Source organism: Anguilla rostrata, chromosome 13 (assembly GCF_018555375.3).
Source record: "Anguilla rostrata isolate EN2019 chromosome 13, ASM1855537v3, whole genome shotgun sequence".
Taxonomy (NCBI): Eukaryota; Metazoa; Chordata; class Actinopteri; order Anguilliformes; family Anguillidae; genus Anguilla; species Anguilla rostrata.
In genome coordinates, this window is record NC_057945.1 from 35,986,882 (window position 1) to 36,003,099 (window position 16,218).

At 47.9% G+C, this 16,218-nt stretch overlaps 1 protein-coding gene and 1 long non-coding RNA gene across 4 annotated transcripts in view; one reads left to right on the forward strand and one right to left on the reverse strand.

Moving 5' to 3' along the window:
* Positions 1–16,218, reverse strand: part of epha8 (eph receptor A8) — a 91,231-nt gene that overhangs the window by 34,127 nt on the left and 40,886 nt on the right. Inside the window, exon 3 of the mRNA XM_064305357.1 lies at positions 9,172–9,835. Coding sequence (XP_064161427.1) covers positions 9,172–9,835 — 664 coding nt within the window. The remainder of the gene's footprint in view (positions 1–9,171; positions 9,836–16,218) is intronic.
* Positions 1–16,218, forward strand: part of LOC135237846 (uncharacterized) — a 48,449-nt gene that overhangs the window by 1,487 nt on the left and 30,744 nt on the right. The gene's annotated exons all lie outside the window — the stretch shown is intronic.

Here is a 16,218-nt window from a genome sequence, read left to right on the forward strand (position 1 = left end):
TGCCGTACCCTGTGCGATGCGCTGCTGTCTTCCTTTCAGATGTGTTTTTTTGATTCCGCTGATTCGGTGTCTGTTTCGGACAGTGTGTGATTTTAACGCGCTTACCGCTTATCATTGAGGTTGAGCGCTGTCTGTGCCAAGCAAAGTCCATGGTTATCCAAGTAGCCACACTTTGTGAACTACCAACGGTGTTTCCCCAATAGCCCGTCAGAGGTCTTATACCCTGCATTGGCGAGAATATGCTCGGCCCAGCACATTCCACCGGCTTCTACAATGTTTATGGTGTGTGTGTGTGTGTGTGGGTAAGGGGGCTGATATATACATCTAATGCTCGTATAAATAAAAAGGGCATCGGTAATTTGCGAAAATATTGCATTTCCTTCCCCTAATCGTTTTACTATATTGATAGTCCAAATTAAGGTGTTGTCATGCCATGTTGTACAGGATACAGATACTCGTAGCCTAGATTTAGAATGAGGTGTTTAAGACGCATTGTAAATGTCGGTCTTCGGAGAACACCTGGGCAACTTGAGTTGCAAGCAGTTTTTACAGTTTGTGCGGACTAGTGCAAGGTGGTCCGGAGCACTCCATCATACCTGCTTTGCTCGGCAAATGCATAATTGAATGGTTAGGTAACACACAAATCATGTCATTTAAAGTTTAGAACCAGATGGTTTCCTAATGGCTTTCAAAAGTCTCCAGAAACCGCAGTCCTAGGCTTGTGTGTAACATTTCCTGTGGCAAAAAATTTCGTCCCCGTTTGGCAATGCGTTTGACTTTCCAGACCAACACCATCCAGGGACCCAATTTAATTTCCATTTGTGATAATGGGCAATGTTGCTGTATCCTGTCTGCAGAACATGGTTACTGTACATATTTATTTTGCAATCCCCATTAAGCCTATCATTTTTTGTATGCTTCAACCCCCCCCCCCCCCCCATTTTTTTCTCTTCTAATTTAAATGCCCAGTCTATGCAATGGTTCATGTTAACAACAGACCGTTTTGTTTGCCACCCATGGTTTGGTTCGCAAGTGTTTGGTTTGATTTGCTTGCTGTCAAAATCTACTCTTACTTCTAACTATGTTTTTCAAAATAGGCTGTCACAAGTTTGTGCTTTTTTTCCTTTTGTCATGTAAAGGTTAGGCTATATTGAGCCATTTCTATTTGATGTTGTGCGACACATAAAATAAAGATCAGATAAAATAGAGAGGAGGTGAAAACAGCAGAGCTATTTGCACTGATGAAGAAAAGAAAAATAGAGTTCCAGTTCCAAGAAAACCCTAAACAGTAAAAATTACTTAAAATAACCTTATTAAAAATATAATGACTAAAAACAAGATCAAACAGATAAAACACGATTGAAGACAAAAATAAAAATGCAACCCAAAAAGCTAATGTACAAAATAAACGTGTTCAAGTCTTTTAAAACCAGCTACGGCCTCGCTGATCTAAAGAGAACGGCTGTTCTCCAAACAGAAAAGGGAAAGCAAGCCTGGCCTGCTCTTTTGTACTGAACTTCTGTTATACAGAGAAGATCAGAGGGCACGTTTGGGCAGACAGATCCACACACAGCTTCCCCTATAACACGCAGACAGATCCACACACAGCTTCCCCTACAACACGCAGGCAGATCCACATACAGCTTCCCCTACCACACGCAGACAGATCCACACACAGCTTCCCCTACAACACGCAGACAGATCCACACACAGCTTCCCTACAACACGCAGACAGATCCACACACAGCTTCCCTACAACACGCAGACAGATCCACACACAGCATCCCCTACCACACGCAGACAGATCCACATACAGCATCCCCTACAACACGCAGACAGATCCACACACACCTTCCCCTACAACACGCAGACAGATCCACACACAGCATCCCCTACAACACGCAGACAGATCCACACACAGCTTCCTCTACAACACGCAGACAGATCCACACACAGCTTCCCCTACAACACGCAGACAGATCCACACACAGCTTCCCCTACAACACGCAGACAGATCCACATACAGCTTCCCCTACAACACGCAGACAGATCCACACACAGCTTCCCCTACAACACGCAGACAGATCCACACACAGCTTCCCCTACAACACGCAGACAGGTCCACACACAGCTTCCCCTATAACACGCAGACAGATCCACATACAGCTTCCCCTACCACACGCAGACAGATCCACACACAGCTTCCCCTACAACACGCAGACAGATCCACACACAGCTTCCCCTACAACACGCAGACAGATCCACACACAGCTTCCCCTACAACACGCAGACAGATCCACACACAGCATCCCCTACCACACGCAGACAGATCCACATACAGCATCCCCTACAACACGCAGACAGATCCACACACACCTTCCCCTACAACACGCAGACAGATCCACACACAGCATCCCCTACAACACGCAGACAGATCCACACACAGCTTCCCCTACAACACGCAGACAGATCCACACAAGCATCCCCTACAACACGCAGACAGATCCACACACAGCTTCCCCTACAACACGCAGACAGATCCACACACAGCTTCCCCTACAACACGCAGACAGATCCACACACAGCTTCCCCTACAACACGCAGACAGATCCACACACAGCTTCCCCTACAACACGCAGACAGATCCACACACAGCTTCCCCTACAACACGCAGACAGATCCACACACAGCTTCCCCTACAACACGCAGACAGATCCACACACAGCTTCCCTACAACACGCAGACAGATCCACACACAGCTTCCCTACAACACGCAGACAGATCCACACACAGCTTCCCTACAACACGCAGACAGATCCACACACAGGTTCCCCTACAACACGCAGACAGATCCACACACAGCTTCCCCTACAACATGCAGACAGATCCACACACAGCTTCCCCTACAACACGCAGACAGATCCACACACAGCTTCCCCTGCAACACGCAGACAGATCCACATACAGCTTCCCCTACAACACGCAGACAGATCCACACACAGCTTCCCCTACAGCACGCAGACAGGTCCACACACAGCTTCCCCTACCACACGCAGACAGATCCACACACAGCTTCCCCTACAACACGCAGACAGATCCACACACAGCTTCCCCTACAACACGCAGACAGATCCACACACAGCTTCCCCTACAACACGCAGACAGATCCACACACAGCTTCCCCTACAACACGCAGACAGATCCACACACAGCTTCCCCTACAACACGCAGACAGATCCACATACGGCATCCCCTACAGCTCACAGACAGATTCACTCACCCCATCGGTGACATTAAATTAATCAGCAGTGCATGTCAGTTAATCGCTCCCATAACAACTTATGATCTGAGTAACAGTTATTTAATGAGCAATTTGTAGCTCTTAAATATGCATGTCTCCACAGGGATCCTGAAGAATGCATGTTCAAATGTTTCCAGAGCATTAGCTGGCGCTAAGGACGGGCTCTACGCCCGCGAGAGCTAAGCGTTAAGACCGTTTAAGCTATTACTGGGGGCTTTATCATGACAATATTTCCTGTGAAACGACCGGTTAATGCTTATCAACCACTATTTAGCCTGTTTCAATTTGTGCTGATTGCCACGAACTAAATTTACATCGGTCCGGCCGCCTGTATGTACGTCTCCCCCATATGTCTGCTAATTGGAGAATATGTGTTACATTCGTTGGGGAAAGGAAAGCTGGAACAGAATACATTTGCCATAAGATATTATATAGGATATTAAAAAAATAAAAATAAAACAACTGTTATAACTTATCATTACAGACACCACTGAGATAATGGCACCCCTATAACTACACATCGTTCATGCGTGAGACGAGGTGACAGACCAAAGGCAGGCTAATGGAAGTTATTTAACAAAATGGAGGTGGTTTCCCAACTGGGAGTGAAAGCCCTTTTTTAAATCACTCATACATTTCGTTTGGATGAGCTGGCTTCAAGTTCACATCTGATGTGCTTTTGTTCACTTTTTTTTTTTGTGTGTGTTGCGCTCGCCAACGCTGGCCCTCTTTGAGATGCTAGTCATGGAGTTTTGGCGGCCATGCAGATTCCTAGAGCCAGTCTCTCGGTTTTTTTTCTCTTTTCTTTTCTGCCGTGAAGACTGTCAGACGTTTCCCCAGTCGGCTGTTGCCGAGAAAGCCAAGAAAATGTGCAGACTTTGAAGGGACCGCACATGGGAACGCCCGCCTCCTCGTCTCCGTAATAAAACTCCAGCGTCGTGTCCAGGAGCTTTTTTTAAAAAAAAAAAAAAAAAAAATTTTTTTTTTTTACGCCCGTATTATTTGCTGGCACAGTGGCAGATAATAATCACATTATCTGTGATTGACAGGGGAAAGCCTCTCTCGCCGTCCCACAGGCATTAACTGATCGCTCTCCTTTCGGAGAGCTGACAGCAGCCGGGCGCTGCGACACAAAAGGGGGCGGGTTATCCCGTCGTCAAAATCAAAATCGCGAAACCGTTTGGAATAACCCGTAATTGTTGTCTGCTTAGGGAACAATGGCGAATTACTGGCCCTGGCAGGCCGTATTGTCGAATAGCCCATGGTTTCCAGCACTCGTTGATTCGTAAGATCCTACATGGTTTATTCTTAACGCACGAAAGTTTGAACAAACTCGGTGAAGTGCTTTTGAGTCGTTAACCCCTGATTGGCCGATATGACACACACGGTAGCCAGTGACCTGTTTATCTGCTACTTGTAAGGTACCCAATAACTATAATATTTACAATCCGTTATTCAGTGTGGTGTATCGCAAAACTTATGACGCGTGCATCAGTCATGGTTACTAGGTGAGTAGAAGTAGGCCTAGTAGCTATGCAGTTTGGGGCTTTTGATAACCAACTAATGTATAATTTAAACTGCGACATGTGACTTCATGGGATGCTACACATTACTACTGAAATACAAATCAATTAACCCAGGCCTCATGATGAGGGTTTGATGATGTTCTTTTCATCTGATAATCATGAAGATAAGTATTCAATTTGATGCAAATGATATCACATTATATTTATAACAAGATTCTGAGTATTTGAATCAGTTGTTCTGACAGTGTATATAGGCCTAAGTCCAGTAGAGAACAAATGTGCTCTTTTAGGGCAACTTATAAAAGTGAATTTTACACTGAAAACAGTTTATTGAGAATTCTAAATCAGTTGACCCTAAATGAATATTAAATGAGAGATAATGGATTCTAATGTTATAATAAGGGCTATCCATAAACATCTTTAATTGAACATTATTTATGTAGTAGGCTAGTGGCTGTTACTCTGTTGTGCATTAAGGGGGGTCAGTGTGCTGTACGGGAGTTTGCCGACATTAAATGAAGGTCCTTCCTTGGACCCCACTGCACTTCACACAAAGTGTACAGACCTCCCCTGCGGTAATTTCAAAATTAATTCTCAGTCTGTTCTTAAAATCAGGCCTGAGCTAAATAAATGCCTCTGTCTCCTCCCACACCTAATGGGTGCACGGTAGCGTTCCAGTAGTGAAGAAGCTCCCATCGAACACTCGTGTGGGTGATCACACCCACCCACCCCCACCCCCCCCACCCCCCCAAACTCTCTGATAATACTAGGAAGTTGCATAAATGCAATTAAACACATTCATTCTAAAAAACAAAAAACAAAAAAAAAAAACACCATTTGGGGGTTATAGATGGAGACAGGATTAATTGGTTAATTTATTTTGTCAGGCCCAGGCCGAACTCCCATTAGGTGAAGGCCACCTAATGCCTGTGAGGCTGGAGGGGCCATTTTTTACAGGGGGCCGAATCGATGCGCGCTTGCTCAGTAAGGCAATAAAGGAAATAAATATCACGCCTGGAACACCGCAAAGCCCCCACACTGCGGTAGCTACGCGGGTTCGTCGGAAATGTTCTCGGCTCCTCGGCCACTCGCCCTGTGCGTTCTGCAGCCCCAGTGTGTGAAAGCTGAGCGTGACTGTGAACGTAAGAGCGACAGAATCAGGGGGGGGGGACCCTGTAAAGATGTGGAGATGTGAACTTGACTGAGAGATGCTTCGGAGAGAGAGGACAAATCAAGTGGAAAAATTAGAGTTGATCTGAGCTGACAATCTCGCGTGAGATCCAGACGAGTGTTTCCCCACACCCCAACCCCACAGCCCCCTGCCCCCCCCCCCCCCTTTTCGGTGCGAAAGGTCGAGGAGCCCCGGCGGATCAGACCCGGGGGCGGGTCGACAGCGCTGACACCTCAAGGGCGGCCTTTGTTTTGATCGTCGCTTTAAAGGAGCGCACGGAATGTGTCGCGCGCGTGAAGCGTTCCGTCAGCCGCGTCTGACTGGAGTAACGGACGGTGCGCCCCCCCCCCCCACCCCCCCGGAAAAGGCCCTCTCCTCTCCCCCGAGACCCTGTCTCCTGTCACGGAGAGGCTGCTTTATGCGTGACGGCCTCTGCTTGCCAGGAGGCCCCGTGCCGAGCGGTCGGCTATCCCAGGGCTGTGTGTGATGGCTGTCGCAGGGCTGTGTGTGTCGGCTGTCTCAGGGCTGTGTGTGTCGGCTGTCTCTGGGCTGTGTGTGATGGCGGTGCACTGCTGTCTCAGGGCTGTGCAGGGCTGTCTCAGGGCTGTGTGTGATGGCTGTCTCAGGGCTGTGTGTGACCGCTGTCTCTGGGCTGTGTGTGTCGGCTGTCTTAGGGCTGTGCAGGGCTGTGTGTGTTGGCTGTCTTAGGGCTGTCTCTGGGCTGTGTGTGATGGCTGTGTCAGGGCTGTCTAAGGGCTGTGTGTGATGGCTGTCTCAGGGCTGTGTGTGACGGCTGTCTCTGGGCTGTGCAGGGCTGTCTCAGGGCTGTGTGTGATGGCTGTCTCTGGGCTGTGCAGGGCTGTCTCAGGGCTGTGTGTGACGGCTGTCTCTGGGCTGTGCAGGGCTGTCTCAGGTCTGTGTGTGATGGCTGTCTCAGGGCTGTGTGTGACCACTGTCTCTGGGCTGTGTGTGTTGGCTGTCTTAGGGCTGTCTCTGGGCTGTGTGTGATGGCTGTGTCAGGGCTGTCTCTGGGCTGTGTGTGATGGCTGTGTCAGGGCTGTCTCTGGGCTGTGTGTGATGGCTGTCTCAGGGCTGTCTCTGGGCTGTGTGTGATGGCTGTCTCAGTGCTGTCTCAGGGCTGTGTGTGACTGCTGTCTCAAGGCTGTGCAGGGCTGTCTCATGGCTGTCTCTGGGCTGTGTGTGATGGCTGTCTCAGGGCTGTGTGTGATGGCTGTCTCAGTGCTGTCTCAGGGCTGTGTGTGACTGCTGTCTCAGGGCTGTGCAGGGCTGTCTCAGGGCTGTGTGTGATGGCTGTCTCAGGGCTGTGTGTGATGGCTGTCTTAGGGCTGTCTCTGGGCTGTGTGTGACTGCTGTCTCAGGGCTGTGCAGGGCTGTCTCAGGGCTGTCTCTGGGCTGTGTGTGATGGCTGTCTCAGGGCTGTGTGTGACCACTGTCTCTGGGCTGTGTGTGATGGCTGTCTCAGGGCTGTGTGTGACCACTGTCTCTGGGCTGTGTGTGATGGCTGTCTCAGGGCTGTGTGTGACCACTGTCTCTGGGCTGTGTGTGATGGCTGTCTCAGGGCTGTGTGTGACCACTGTCTCTGGGCTGTGTGTGATGGCTGTCTCAGGGCTGTGTGTGACGGCTGTCCCTGGGCTGTGCGTGATGCTGTCGGTTCTCTCAGGAGAAATTAGTCCAGTGACCTGCATTGCATGCAGGAGCTGATTTATGGGCTCTGACCTGCTCACTCATCATCTCCTTTCTCAAACATCTCAGGTATTTACACAGATTTGGATCTCCATTATTTAAGGTTCAGAGATCACTTGAGCCTTTTTTTTTTCCAGGGGAGTGTTAGGACAAATTATAAAATTCTGGCGGAGTTCTTTGGGTGTGAGGATCATTCAGTTATATACCTTAAACAACGTCCACAACACACTCACGCACACTCGCGTGCACACACACACACACACACACACACACACACACACACACACACACATATTAAACTCACAGGCATATATGGGCCATTGAAAGATGCAAGAAGTGGAATTAAAAAAAAAAAAAAAAAAATTTATGTTCATGTGAGTGTCATCTATGTATTTATTATTAAAGTTTGCGAAGTTAACTCCCTGAAAAACTAAAATCAATAAAAAATGTACTTTATTTTTTATGAATTACCCATAAAAAAATCATTAGGTATGCCTATGTAGGCTATTATATTTATTTGTTTATGTTGATTAACTGTATTTAAATGGCGACTTTAGTACTCTGTATTCCAAAGCTTTAAAATAATCTTTTAAAAATAATTATAGTTAAGAAACATATTGCGATATCAAAACACTTAAAATGCATGTAAAGACTGCCATAAACACAGTCAGGCCAGGTGCAGTGCTCAGAAAAAATCTCTACCCAGACTTACTTTACTTCTAGTTTTACATCAGTTAATATATACATGTCCCGTTTGCTTAAAAATGCACCCTGATTGCACACACATCTTCCATGTGAATACTGTAGGATGTTTTTATGAGCCAAGACATCTACAAATCAGTTTTTCTTATATATCTACATATAAACACAAGCATACACACATTAGGTCATGTTTTAGGTGAGTGCGTGCAACGTTTTAGGCGATGGCAGTTTTCTTCTTCATTTCGCTAAAAACAATTAGCGGCTTTTTTCTTCACTTGTCTCACTGCACTTGTCAGCGTGGGTCCTGCCTCTCGACTGGTTTCACTCTCCAAATTACCCGGCGTCTGATGGCCCGAGGATTCGGGAGTGGAGTTTCATTAAGCGGCCCCCTATTACAAATTATAGTGGGTGGATCGCAAAATGAATCCTTAGCCACCTATGCATAATTCACGCCGAGGTTTTTTAAGACAATGTTTTACCGATGAGCTGTCAAAACAACTCTTACCCTGGAGAGCGTTTTTTTCTCTTCCCTCCGTTTTTTTTTTTCTTTTTTTTTTCGGCCGAAGCAGACAGGTAATTCGGAAATTTGTCAGAATTAGCGTTCCGTGGCTCATTTGCGGACGGCCTCTTCCAGCCCATTACTTTATGCATGTTTAATTGCCTGCTCGCCGTGATTAATTGTTTTTAATTACTGTGACCCGCGACGGTCTTAAATATGCAAAGGTCCCGCGGACGAGGTCGTCCCATTAGCGGGTCCCGTCACTTACCCACGCAGGAGTCCCCGTGCTCCTCGAACCCGGCGCTGCAGACGCACCTCCCGATGGGCACCAGCCACTCCCCCTCGGCGCTGCAGTACATCTTGGGCGTGTCGCGCTCCTCGGCGTGGTCCACGCAGCGGCCGCGCACCTCCACCAGCGAGGACGAGTCGGCGCCCGTCACCACGTCGGTGAAGACGGCCAGGTTGCGCGCCATGGCGGCGCAGCGCTTGTAGTACACGCGCACCGAGACCACGGCGATGCAGGCGCCGATGTCCTGGAAGGCCAGGTAGAAGCCGCGCTTGGACAGCGGCCCCACGCCGCGCACCTCCGTGTTGAGCTTGAGCCGGCGCACGCCCAGGTCCACGCCGGTGAAGCTCTCGTCCGCCGCGATGGTGTCGATCTTGGAGAACTGGCTCTCGCGGACGGCGGCGCCCGCGTCGCGGTCCGCCTCGCGGTAGTACAGGTTGAAGGTCTCCTTGCAGGTGCCCAGCACGCCCGGCATGCTGTTGCAGTCGCGCAGCGTGAACTTGACCTCGATGTAGATGCGGCGCGCCCCGTCCCGCTGGATCCAGTTGGTGCGCAGCCAGTTGTTCTGGCTGGGGCTCATCACGTTGCACACCTGGTAGGTGTGGATGGGGCTGAAGTACTCGTCCATCTCGTTGATGGCGTCCCACTTGGACCGACGGGGAGAGAGAGAGAGAGAGAGAGAGAAAAACACGGCGTTGAGACCGGCCAGCCGTTCTTACGCCGACGTCGTGCAGCTGTTCGCCGCTCACTCTGACATTGTGCAATTCTCACGCGTTACGTGTGTCTATCCGTGTCCTCTAAAATGAAAATCTGTTTGATTATTGCTCGTTGAGAGACACGTTTTAGAACCTTGAAGAATGTGCATTCATTACTAATCAAGGCCTGATTTTTAGTCTCTTATCTGTCTGAACAAACACTGAGAAGTCGGTGTGTTTGCTTCGGTAATAGGCCGCTGAGCACTGAAACAAACAGAGCGCGGACTCTCTTTAAAATTTTATTTTTTTTATCTTTTAAGAGAGAAAAGCCATGGGGGGCAGTTTATCTTTTGAAGCCACGGGGGAACTCTGGAGGATCTGGATGAAATTCCTGCCCCCCCGCCCCCCATCCATATCTTTTTTTTGGGGGGGGGGAGGAACACGGGGGCCTGTCTGGTAGAGGGGGCCGTCTGATACCGGGCAGAGCTGGGCCTGAGCTGTCGGAGGGCAATTAACTTGTCTCCCCCGACCGTCTCATCAAATAATAAAAGCGTGGCGTTGGGGGGCGAGCTGCACTCTGAAAGACCTCGCTCCAGCCCCCCCCCCCGCCGCCCGGAGGGAGAGCCTGGTCTCCACGGCTACCCGGCCAGGCTTTCATCTCCGAGAGCCGGGGGCTCCGAGCCCAGACTGGAGCCTCCGATTATACAGCTAACGCTAGGGCTAGCGCCGCTTTATACGCCGTGGCCTGTAACGGTGCGTAGGAGCGCCAGGAGTAATTAAATATTGGGGGCAGAGGAGGGGGGCAGAAGGGGGGGGGGGGAGGATAATCAGACAGGCCCTTAGGGCAGTCAAACCCTCACTTCTGCAGAGTAAAAATATTTTTGGAGGGAAGTGTGAGTGTGGCATGTAGAACATGGCAGTGGCCTGACAGCTAACTGCGCGGTGTAATAATCACATCAAGCTATGACTAACTGGCTGCCTGCTAACGTGCTAACCGCTTTCGGTAGCATTGAAATGTTTAATATGCTAAATTAAATGAGGTCTCAGCATTTCAATGAGGACACACTTGATTGATGATGAAGTTTAACTGTGTAGACTGTTCATTGTCCGAAGTAAAATAAGGATTAGGCTATACGTTTTGGTATAAGACCATAAGGGAGATCTGTACAGTGCGTGGACATTATCATGGGAAAGATATTTGCATATGCACATTTCTTTCAATAAACCATATATGTGTGTAAGCCAGTATTACACACAAACTGCATATACTTCAGCTGACATGCACTTAATGCTACTGTAAAGCCATATTCAGGGTAAAGGCTTAAGTAATAATGTATGGTTTATTTTTCTGCATTATTATTATTATTATTATTTTAGGATCCCCTCAGGACTTCCATTGTCTTTGGTTCCTTGAAGTCAGGAATGATGCTGTATTTCCCCAAATAAAGTCTGTGGCTCTCAATTTTGTCTGTTCTTTTAAATTATTCTGTGGCTGAGGGGAAGGGGTGAGCGTGTGACTCTCGTTTACCGGCGTTAGTGTCGCGGCCCTGCGCACGCTTATCAGTCCTTTCCAAGCTGTTTTCCCATGAACCCGCGAGTCGTCACCACCTCTCTTCCGCGCGCGTACGCCAAAGATGGGGCCACAAAGATGGGGCCCAAAGATGGGGCCCGCTGCACTCAGCAATGTGAGGTTAATTTTACACCAGCCCACCGCAGCAACATGAGTCGCCGAGCGCTCAGGAGAAGCAGTTACATCACAGTGGGTCGGCCCGCACGCCTGACCGTAACCGAGGGAACGGGGTCACCTGACAGAAGGCCTTATTTGGTAACCGTGTTGCCGACGTTGTTGACTTAGGCTCCAGTCGGACGTCTCGCTCCGTCAGAGGTTGGATTGGCATTGTCCAATCAGTCCCCTCTCCCATCATTTTCGATTTTTTTTATTTGTTTATGCACAACCAATAAAATCCTTCCGGAGCCAAGCTCTGTGAACTTAGTGACCTAGTGGCGTCTAGCTATTAAATAGTAGCTAGTTAAAAAGTAGTACTTTAAATATAATATGTCTGGTCCCTTCATCCAAACTAGTGAGGCCAATGTATTTTTAATAAACGCGATGATACTACATTCTGTCATTTTTTTGACAAAATGTTGCTGTATGATAGCTACCTAGAAAGTATCCATGGCCTTTCCCCCCCCAGAAAGAGTTGCTTACTTAGCAAGTTCCATGTAATGTTACAGTAGATACTTTCCCTGGACAGTTGGCTATCCAGTTTGATCCATTTAGCAAGCTTGCACATTAGCGAGAGAACAGCCCTGGCTCTAGCTCTGGACTGCCGGGAGAACAGTCGGCGAGGATCGAGCATCTGCACTGTTACGCGGTCCTTGCTGACTGTGCCCTGGCCGAATAGGCCAGAGGAAGGTGCGCTCAAGTTCACAGAGGAACCGAAAATATTCATTCAAACTTTTCACCATAAAATGTAGTTTTAATCGGTTACATGAAAACTCGATTGTCTATCGCAACAATTTTGAGCATGCAGTGTACAGCACTAAACTGCATTTTTACATTTTTAACTACGCAGGTAATTGCACTGACTAGCTTGAAAGAAAAGACGCATTTGTTTTGGCTTGCAAAAAATGGACGCTCATCCACGGTAAAACAAGCATGTAGCAAAACAAGGTTCAGGCAGCAACGAACATATTTCAGAGATAGAATCCTTCATCAGATCCAGAAAATATGTTGTTGAGGTATCAGATACCTGTGTGTCTTGGTACCTGATCATTGGTGACATAGTTGAACAATGGGAAGCTTTTCCAATGTGCCTACCGTGATATTCAGACTGAGAATGACAGGATGTTAGATACTGAAGAATGGCAAGCTGAACTAAAGCGAATTCTAACTCGCTCACTCCGTGAAGTGCTCTTGATTCATCCTTTTCAAACCCCTTTTCTACAAAGGCTTGGATTCAACCTTTACTCACTTACAAATTAATGCAAGGTTAGTTTTTTCACAAAGTTTTTTTTTTTCTTGAACTTGTCAAACTGTGTCCAGGAAGATTTTTTTATTTTATTTATTTATTTTATTTTATTTTTTAAATAAAACTGCTTTGCTTTACACTGGCGAGTCAATGTCAAGTGGAGTACAGCACAAATGGATCCCGGCCAGTATGTGCTCTTTTGCCCGACCCGGCCTGCGTGCTCGCGGACGTCAGCGCGCGCTCCGCGGTAAAACCGCACGGGGACGGTCTGAGAAGAAATTCGGAGGTTAGGGGGGGCCAATCTGCAGGGCTTACCGGCCCGCCTCCCCAGAATGCATTATGCGCGCGAGCGGCCTAATTAGAAGGGGCAGGGCCTGACCTCGGGAGGACCCCCCTGACTTGGCAACATTGAACTCGGGCTATTCTCAGATCTGGAGCTTCCAGTGAGGAGAGGGGGGGAACCCCTGGGACACCGGGAAATAGCTGATTGTGGTAATTAAGAGCTGGGAGTCTGCCGCTGACCTCGACACCCACAACCTTAAATCTTTATCTTAAGAAATTAAACGTGTCCTTGAACAACAAAAGGCTGACGAGAACTGAGCAGCGCTGCTGAATTTCCCCTTCCATTCGTTTCAGATCAGTCCTTCCTCACGGCGAGTCTGTGTAACATAAGATGATGACGAGAACTGGCCGTTCAGCCCAACAACGCTCGCCATTTTCCTGACTAAATTAGCGCTCTTATTTAAGTATTCTTGGGTTGAAGTACGCTAGGTTTCACTGCTACCTCGCTGCCTCTGAAAAGTTCCACCGGTGTAGATTTCAACAGTCCGTGGGTACATCTGCAAGATCTAACCCCCATGCCCCATATTGGCGCAGGTGGAAATCTCAAAAAAAAAAAAAAAAAAAACGTATTCACAGGTCTGAATTATTAAAGAATGTAAGGGCAGACATTTCAAAATGAAAAATGCATGCAGCCGGCTCTTGTCGAGGGGAGAATCGACAGGGAGATGGATGAAATTCATCAGTCTCAAAGACCGATATATCAGAAGTGTGACACGGGCTGACCTTCAGCGCGGTGCGTTTGACTGCGGCGCTCAGTGGGTGTCACACCGCGCCTCATCCGAAAAGGCCTGATTTATTCTGCAATGAACTGCTCCGCTAGCAACGGCAGGGAGCGCGCCAGCCAGTTGTCCTGTGTGTGTGTGTGCGTGTGCGTGTGCGTGTGCGTGTGCGTGTGCGTGTGCGTGTGCGTGTGCGTGTGTGTGTGTGCGTGTGTGTGTGTGGTGTGTGTGCGGCGTTGCTGTGGTGGTCGTGCGTGGCGTGCGTGTCGTGGTGCGTGCGTGCTGTGTGCGTGCGTGTCGTGTGTGTGTCGTGTGTGTGTGTCCGTTGTGTGTGTGTGCGTCCGGTGTGTGTGTGTGTGTGTGTGTGTGTGTCCGGTGTGTGTGTCCGGTGTGTGTGTCCGTTGTGTGTGTCCGGTGTGTGTGCGTGTCTGGTGTGTGTGTGTGTGTGTGTGTGTGGTGTGTGGTGTGTGTCGAGAATGATTTACTATCAAAGAAAATACTAAAACGGGCGGATTTTCAAAAAGAGGGCAGCGTGTCTAGATAGAGGAGAGTTCGTTTCGAGATAAGGACTGTTATTACGGTGGAGAATAACGTTGCCTGGTGACAGTAATTGTTCCGTGCAGCTCGCCTTTTTTTCAATTTCAGTTTTTCGTCTCTGTTAAAGTTATCAGCGCTTACAAGTTGTGAGTGAGTAACAAGTTGATTAACTTCTTTAAACTAAACTAATCTGGGGTGGGGGGGGGGGGGGGGGGCGGGGGGGGGGGGGTGGGGGTGCTACCTGGATGCAAATGAGGTGTCCGAAGGGTTAGAAGTAATTTGGAAAACTAATTGGCCCCTAAATTGCGCATCTGCGTCCTGTCTGTTTACCGTTGGAGGCCCGGTTGAAATAAATCATATTTGGCAGGCTGAAGCAACACACAATATTGGGTCCGGTCCTGCACGGGCACCAAAAAAAAAGGGTTACCTTGCAGTTATAAACCAAAAATAAAAAATGTCCGTCGCCGTGGCAGCTGTTATTGCTAAATGTTTACACCCCGACCCACTTTATCACGCTAATATACCGTTGATTTATTGATGCTATTTTTTTTTTTTGGCTTTGCAGAATCCTTTTTTCGGGATGATTTACAACCGTCTAAATTTCACACATTATCCATTTGTACAGCTGGATATTTACAGGAGCCGTTCAGGGTTAAGTACCTCGCTCAAATTACAAAACCCGCGCTTCCTCCTGGGATTTCTCACACTCGGGTTCTACCTCTGCCCGTCGTCTCTGTAATACATTTAAAAACCTAAATAAAATATCAGTTTTTTTACAGGCATATCACTTGCACTGAACAAATTTAAAGGCAAATTTCGATTGGATTCAGGCCAAATCTATGTGTGGGTGCGCTGATAGTTGACTATACTTTTTCGCCTTTTCTTTATTTTATGCTTTATATACCTGCCATGCCTTTTAAAAAATGGTTTTGCAAAAACTCTGCAGGTGTAGATGATTTCGTAATCGAATCCAAAGAGTTGAAGGAATTCGATTTTCTGTGATGTGATTTATGTGTGTTTAGGGGATAGGAAAATACCAGAATGAATTAAAAAGTATATTGAATATTGACTTTTATTAGTTTGTGCTAATACTGGGGATTTATGATTTTAAGACGGATACCTACGTACGAGTGCTTGATTTAAATGCGTGTGCGTATGCAGGATTAACCAGCTTATAAAAATGTTGCGGTGCTTTTTTTTTGCATATGTGGGCGCTTGCTCTGTCTTTCACCGTGGTACACGTTCGAGGGGGAAAAGACTATGAAATCAGCTGCGCAATCAAATTAACGGGAGATCAAACAGTCCAGATAAAGAAGGTCTGCTATTGGCTTAAAACTGAAACGAATATAAATCATGTGATCTTTATGTATTAGGATGGGTGGGGGGGTCCCTGTTTGCTAAAATGTGTTCACGCATTAGGGTGAGAGATCTTTATACACTAAAATGTGTATGACGATCGATGGATTTCTTAGGAGGCATTCTGAGCCAGTCACCCTCCAGCACTGCGTCGATATGTGAAAATAAATTATTTATAAACAAACTTCAAGTGTTGCTGAAATTGTAGGCTGTGTCCCTGCCGCTCCCGGTGATTTTAGGGCACGGGTCATCACCTCGACCATCGCGTTGCTGCCCTTTCACAGCCTCGAAAAAAAATACCTCGCGGAAATTGTCGAAATTACGGTTTCTGCTCGCGGTGCGAAAGGTCGATTGGCTTTTAAGGAAATGGGGGGGGGGGGGGGGGTTACGGTCGGCTTGACAGCTTCT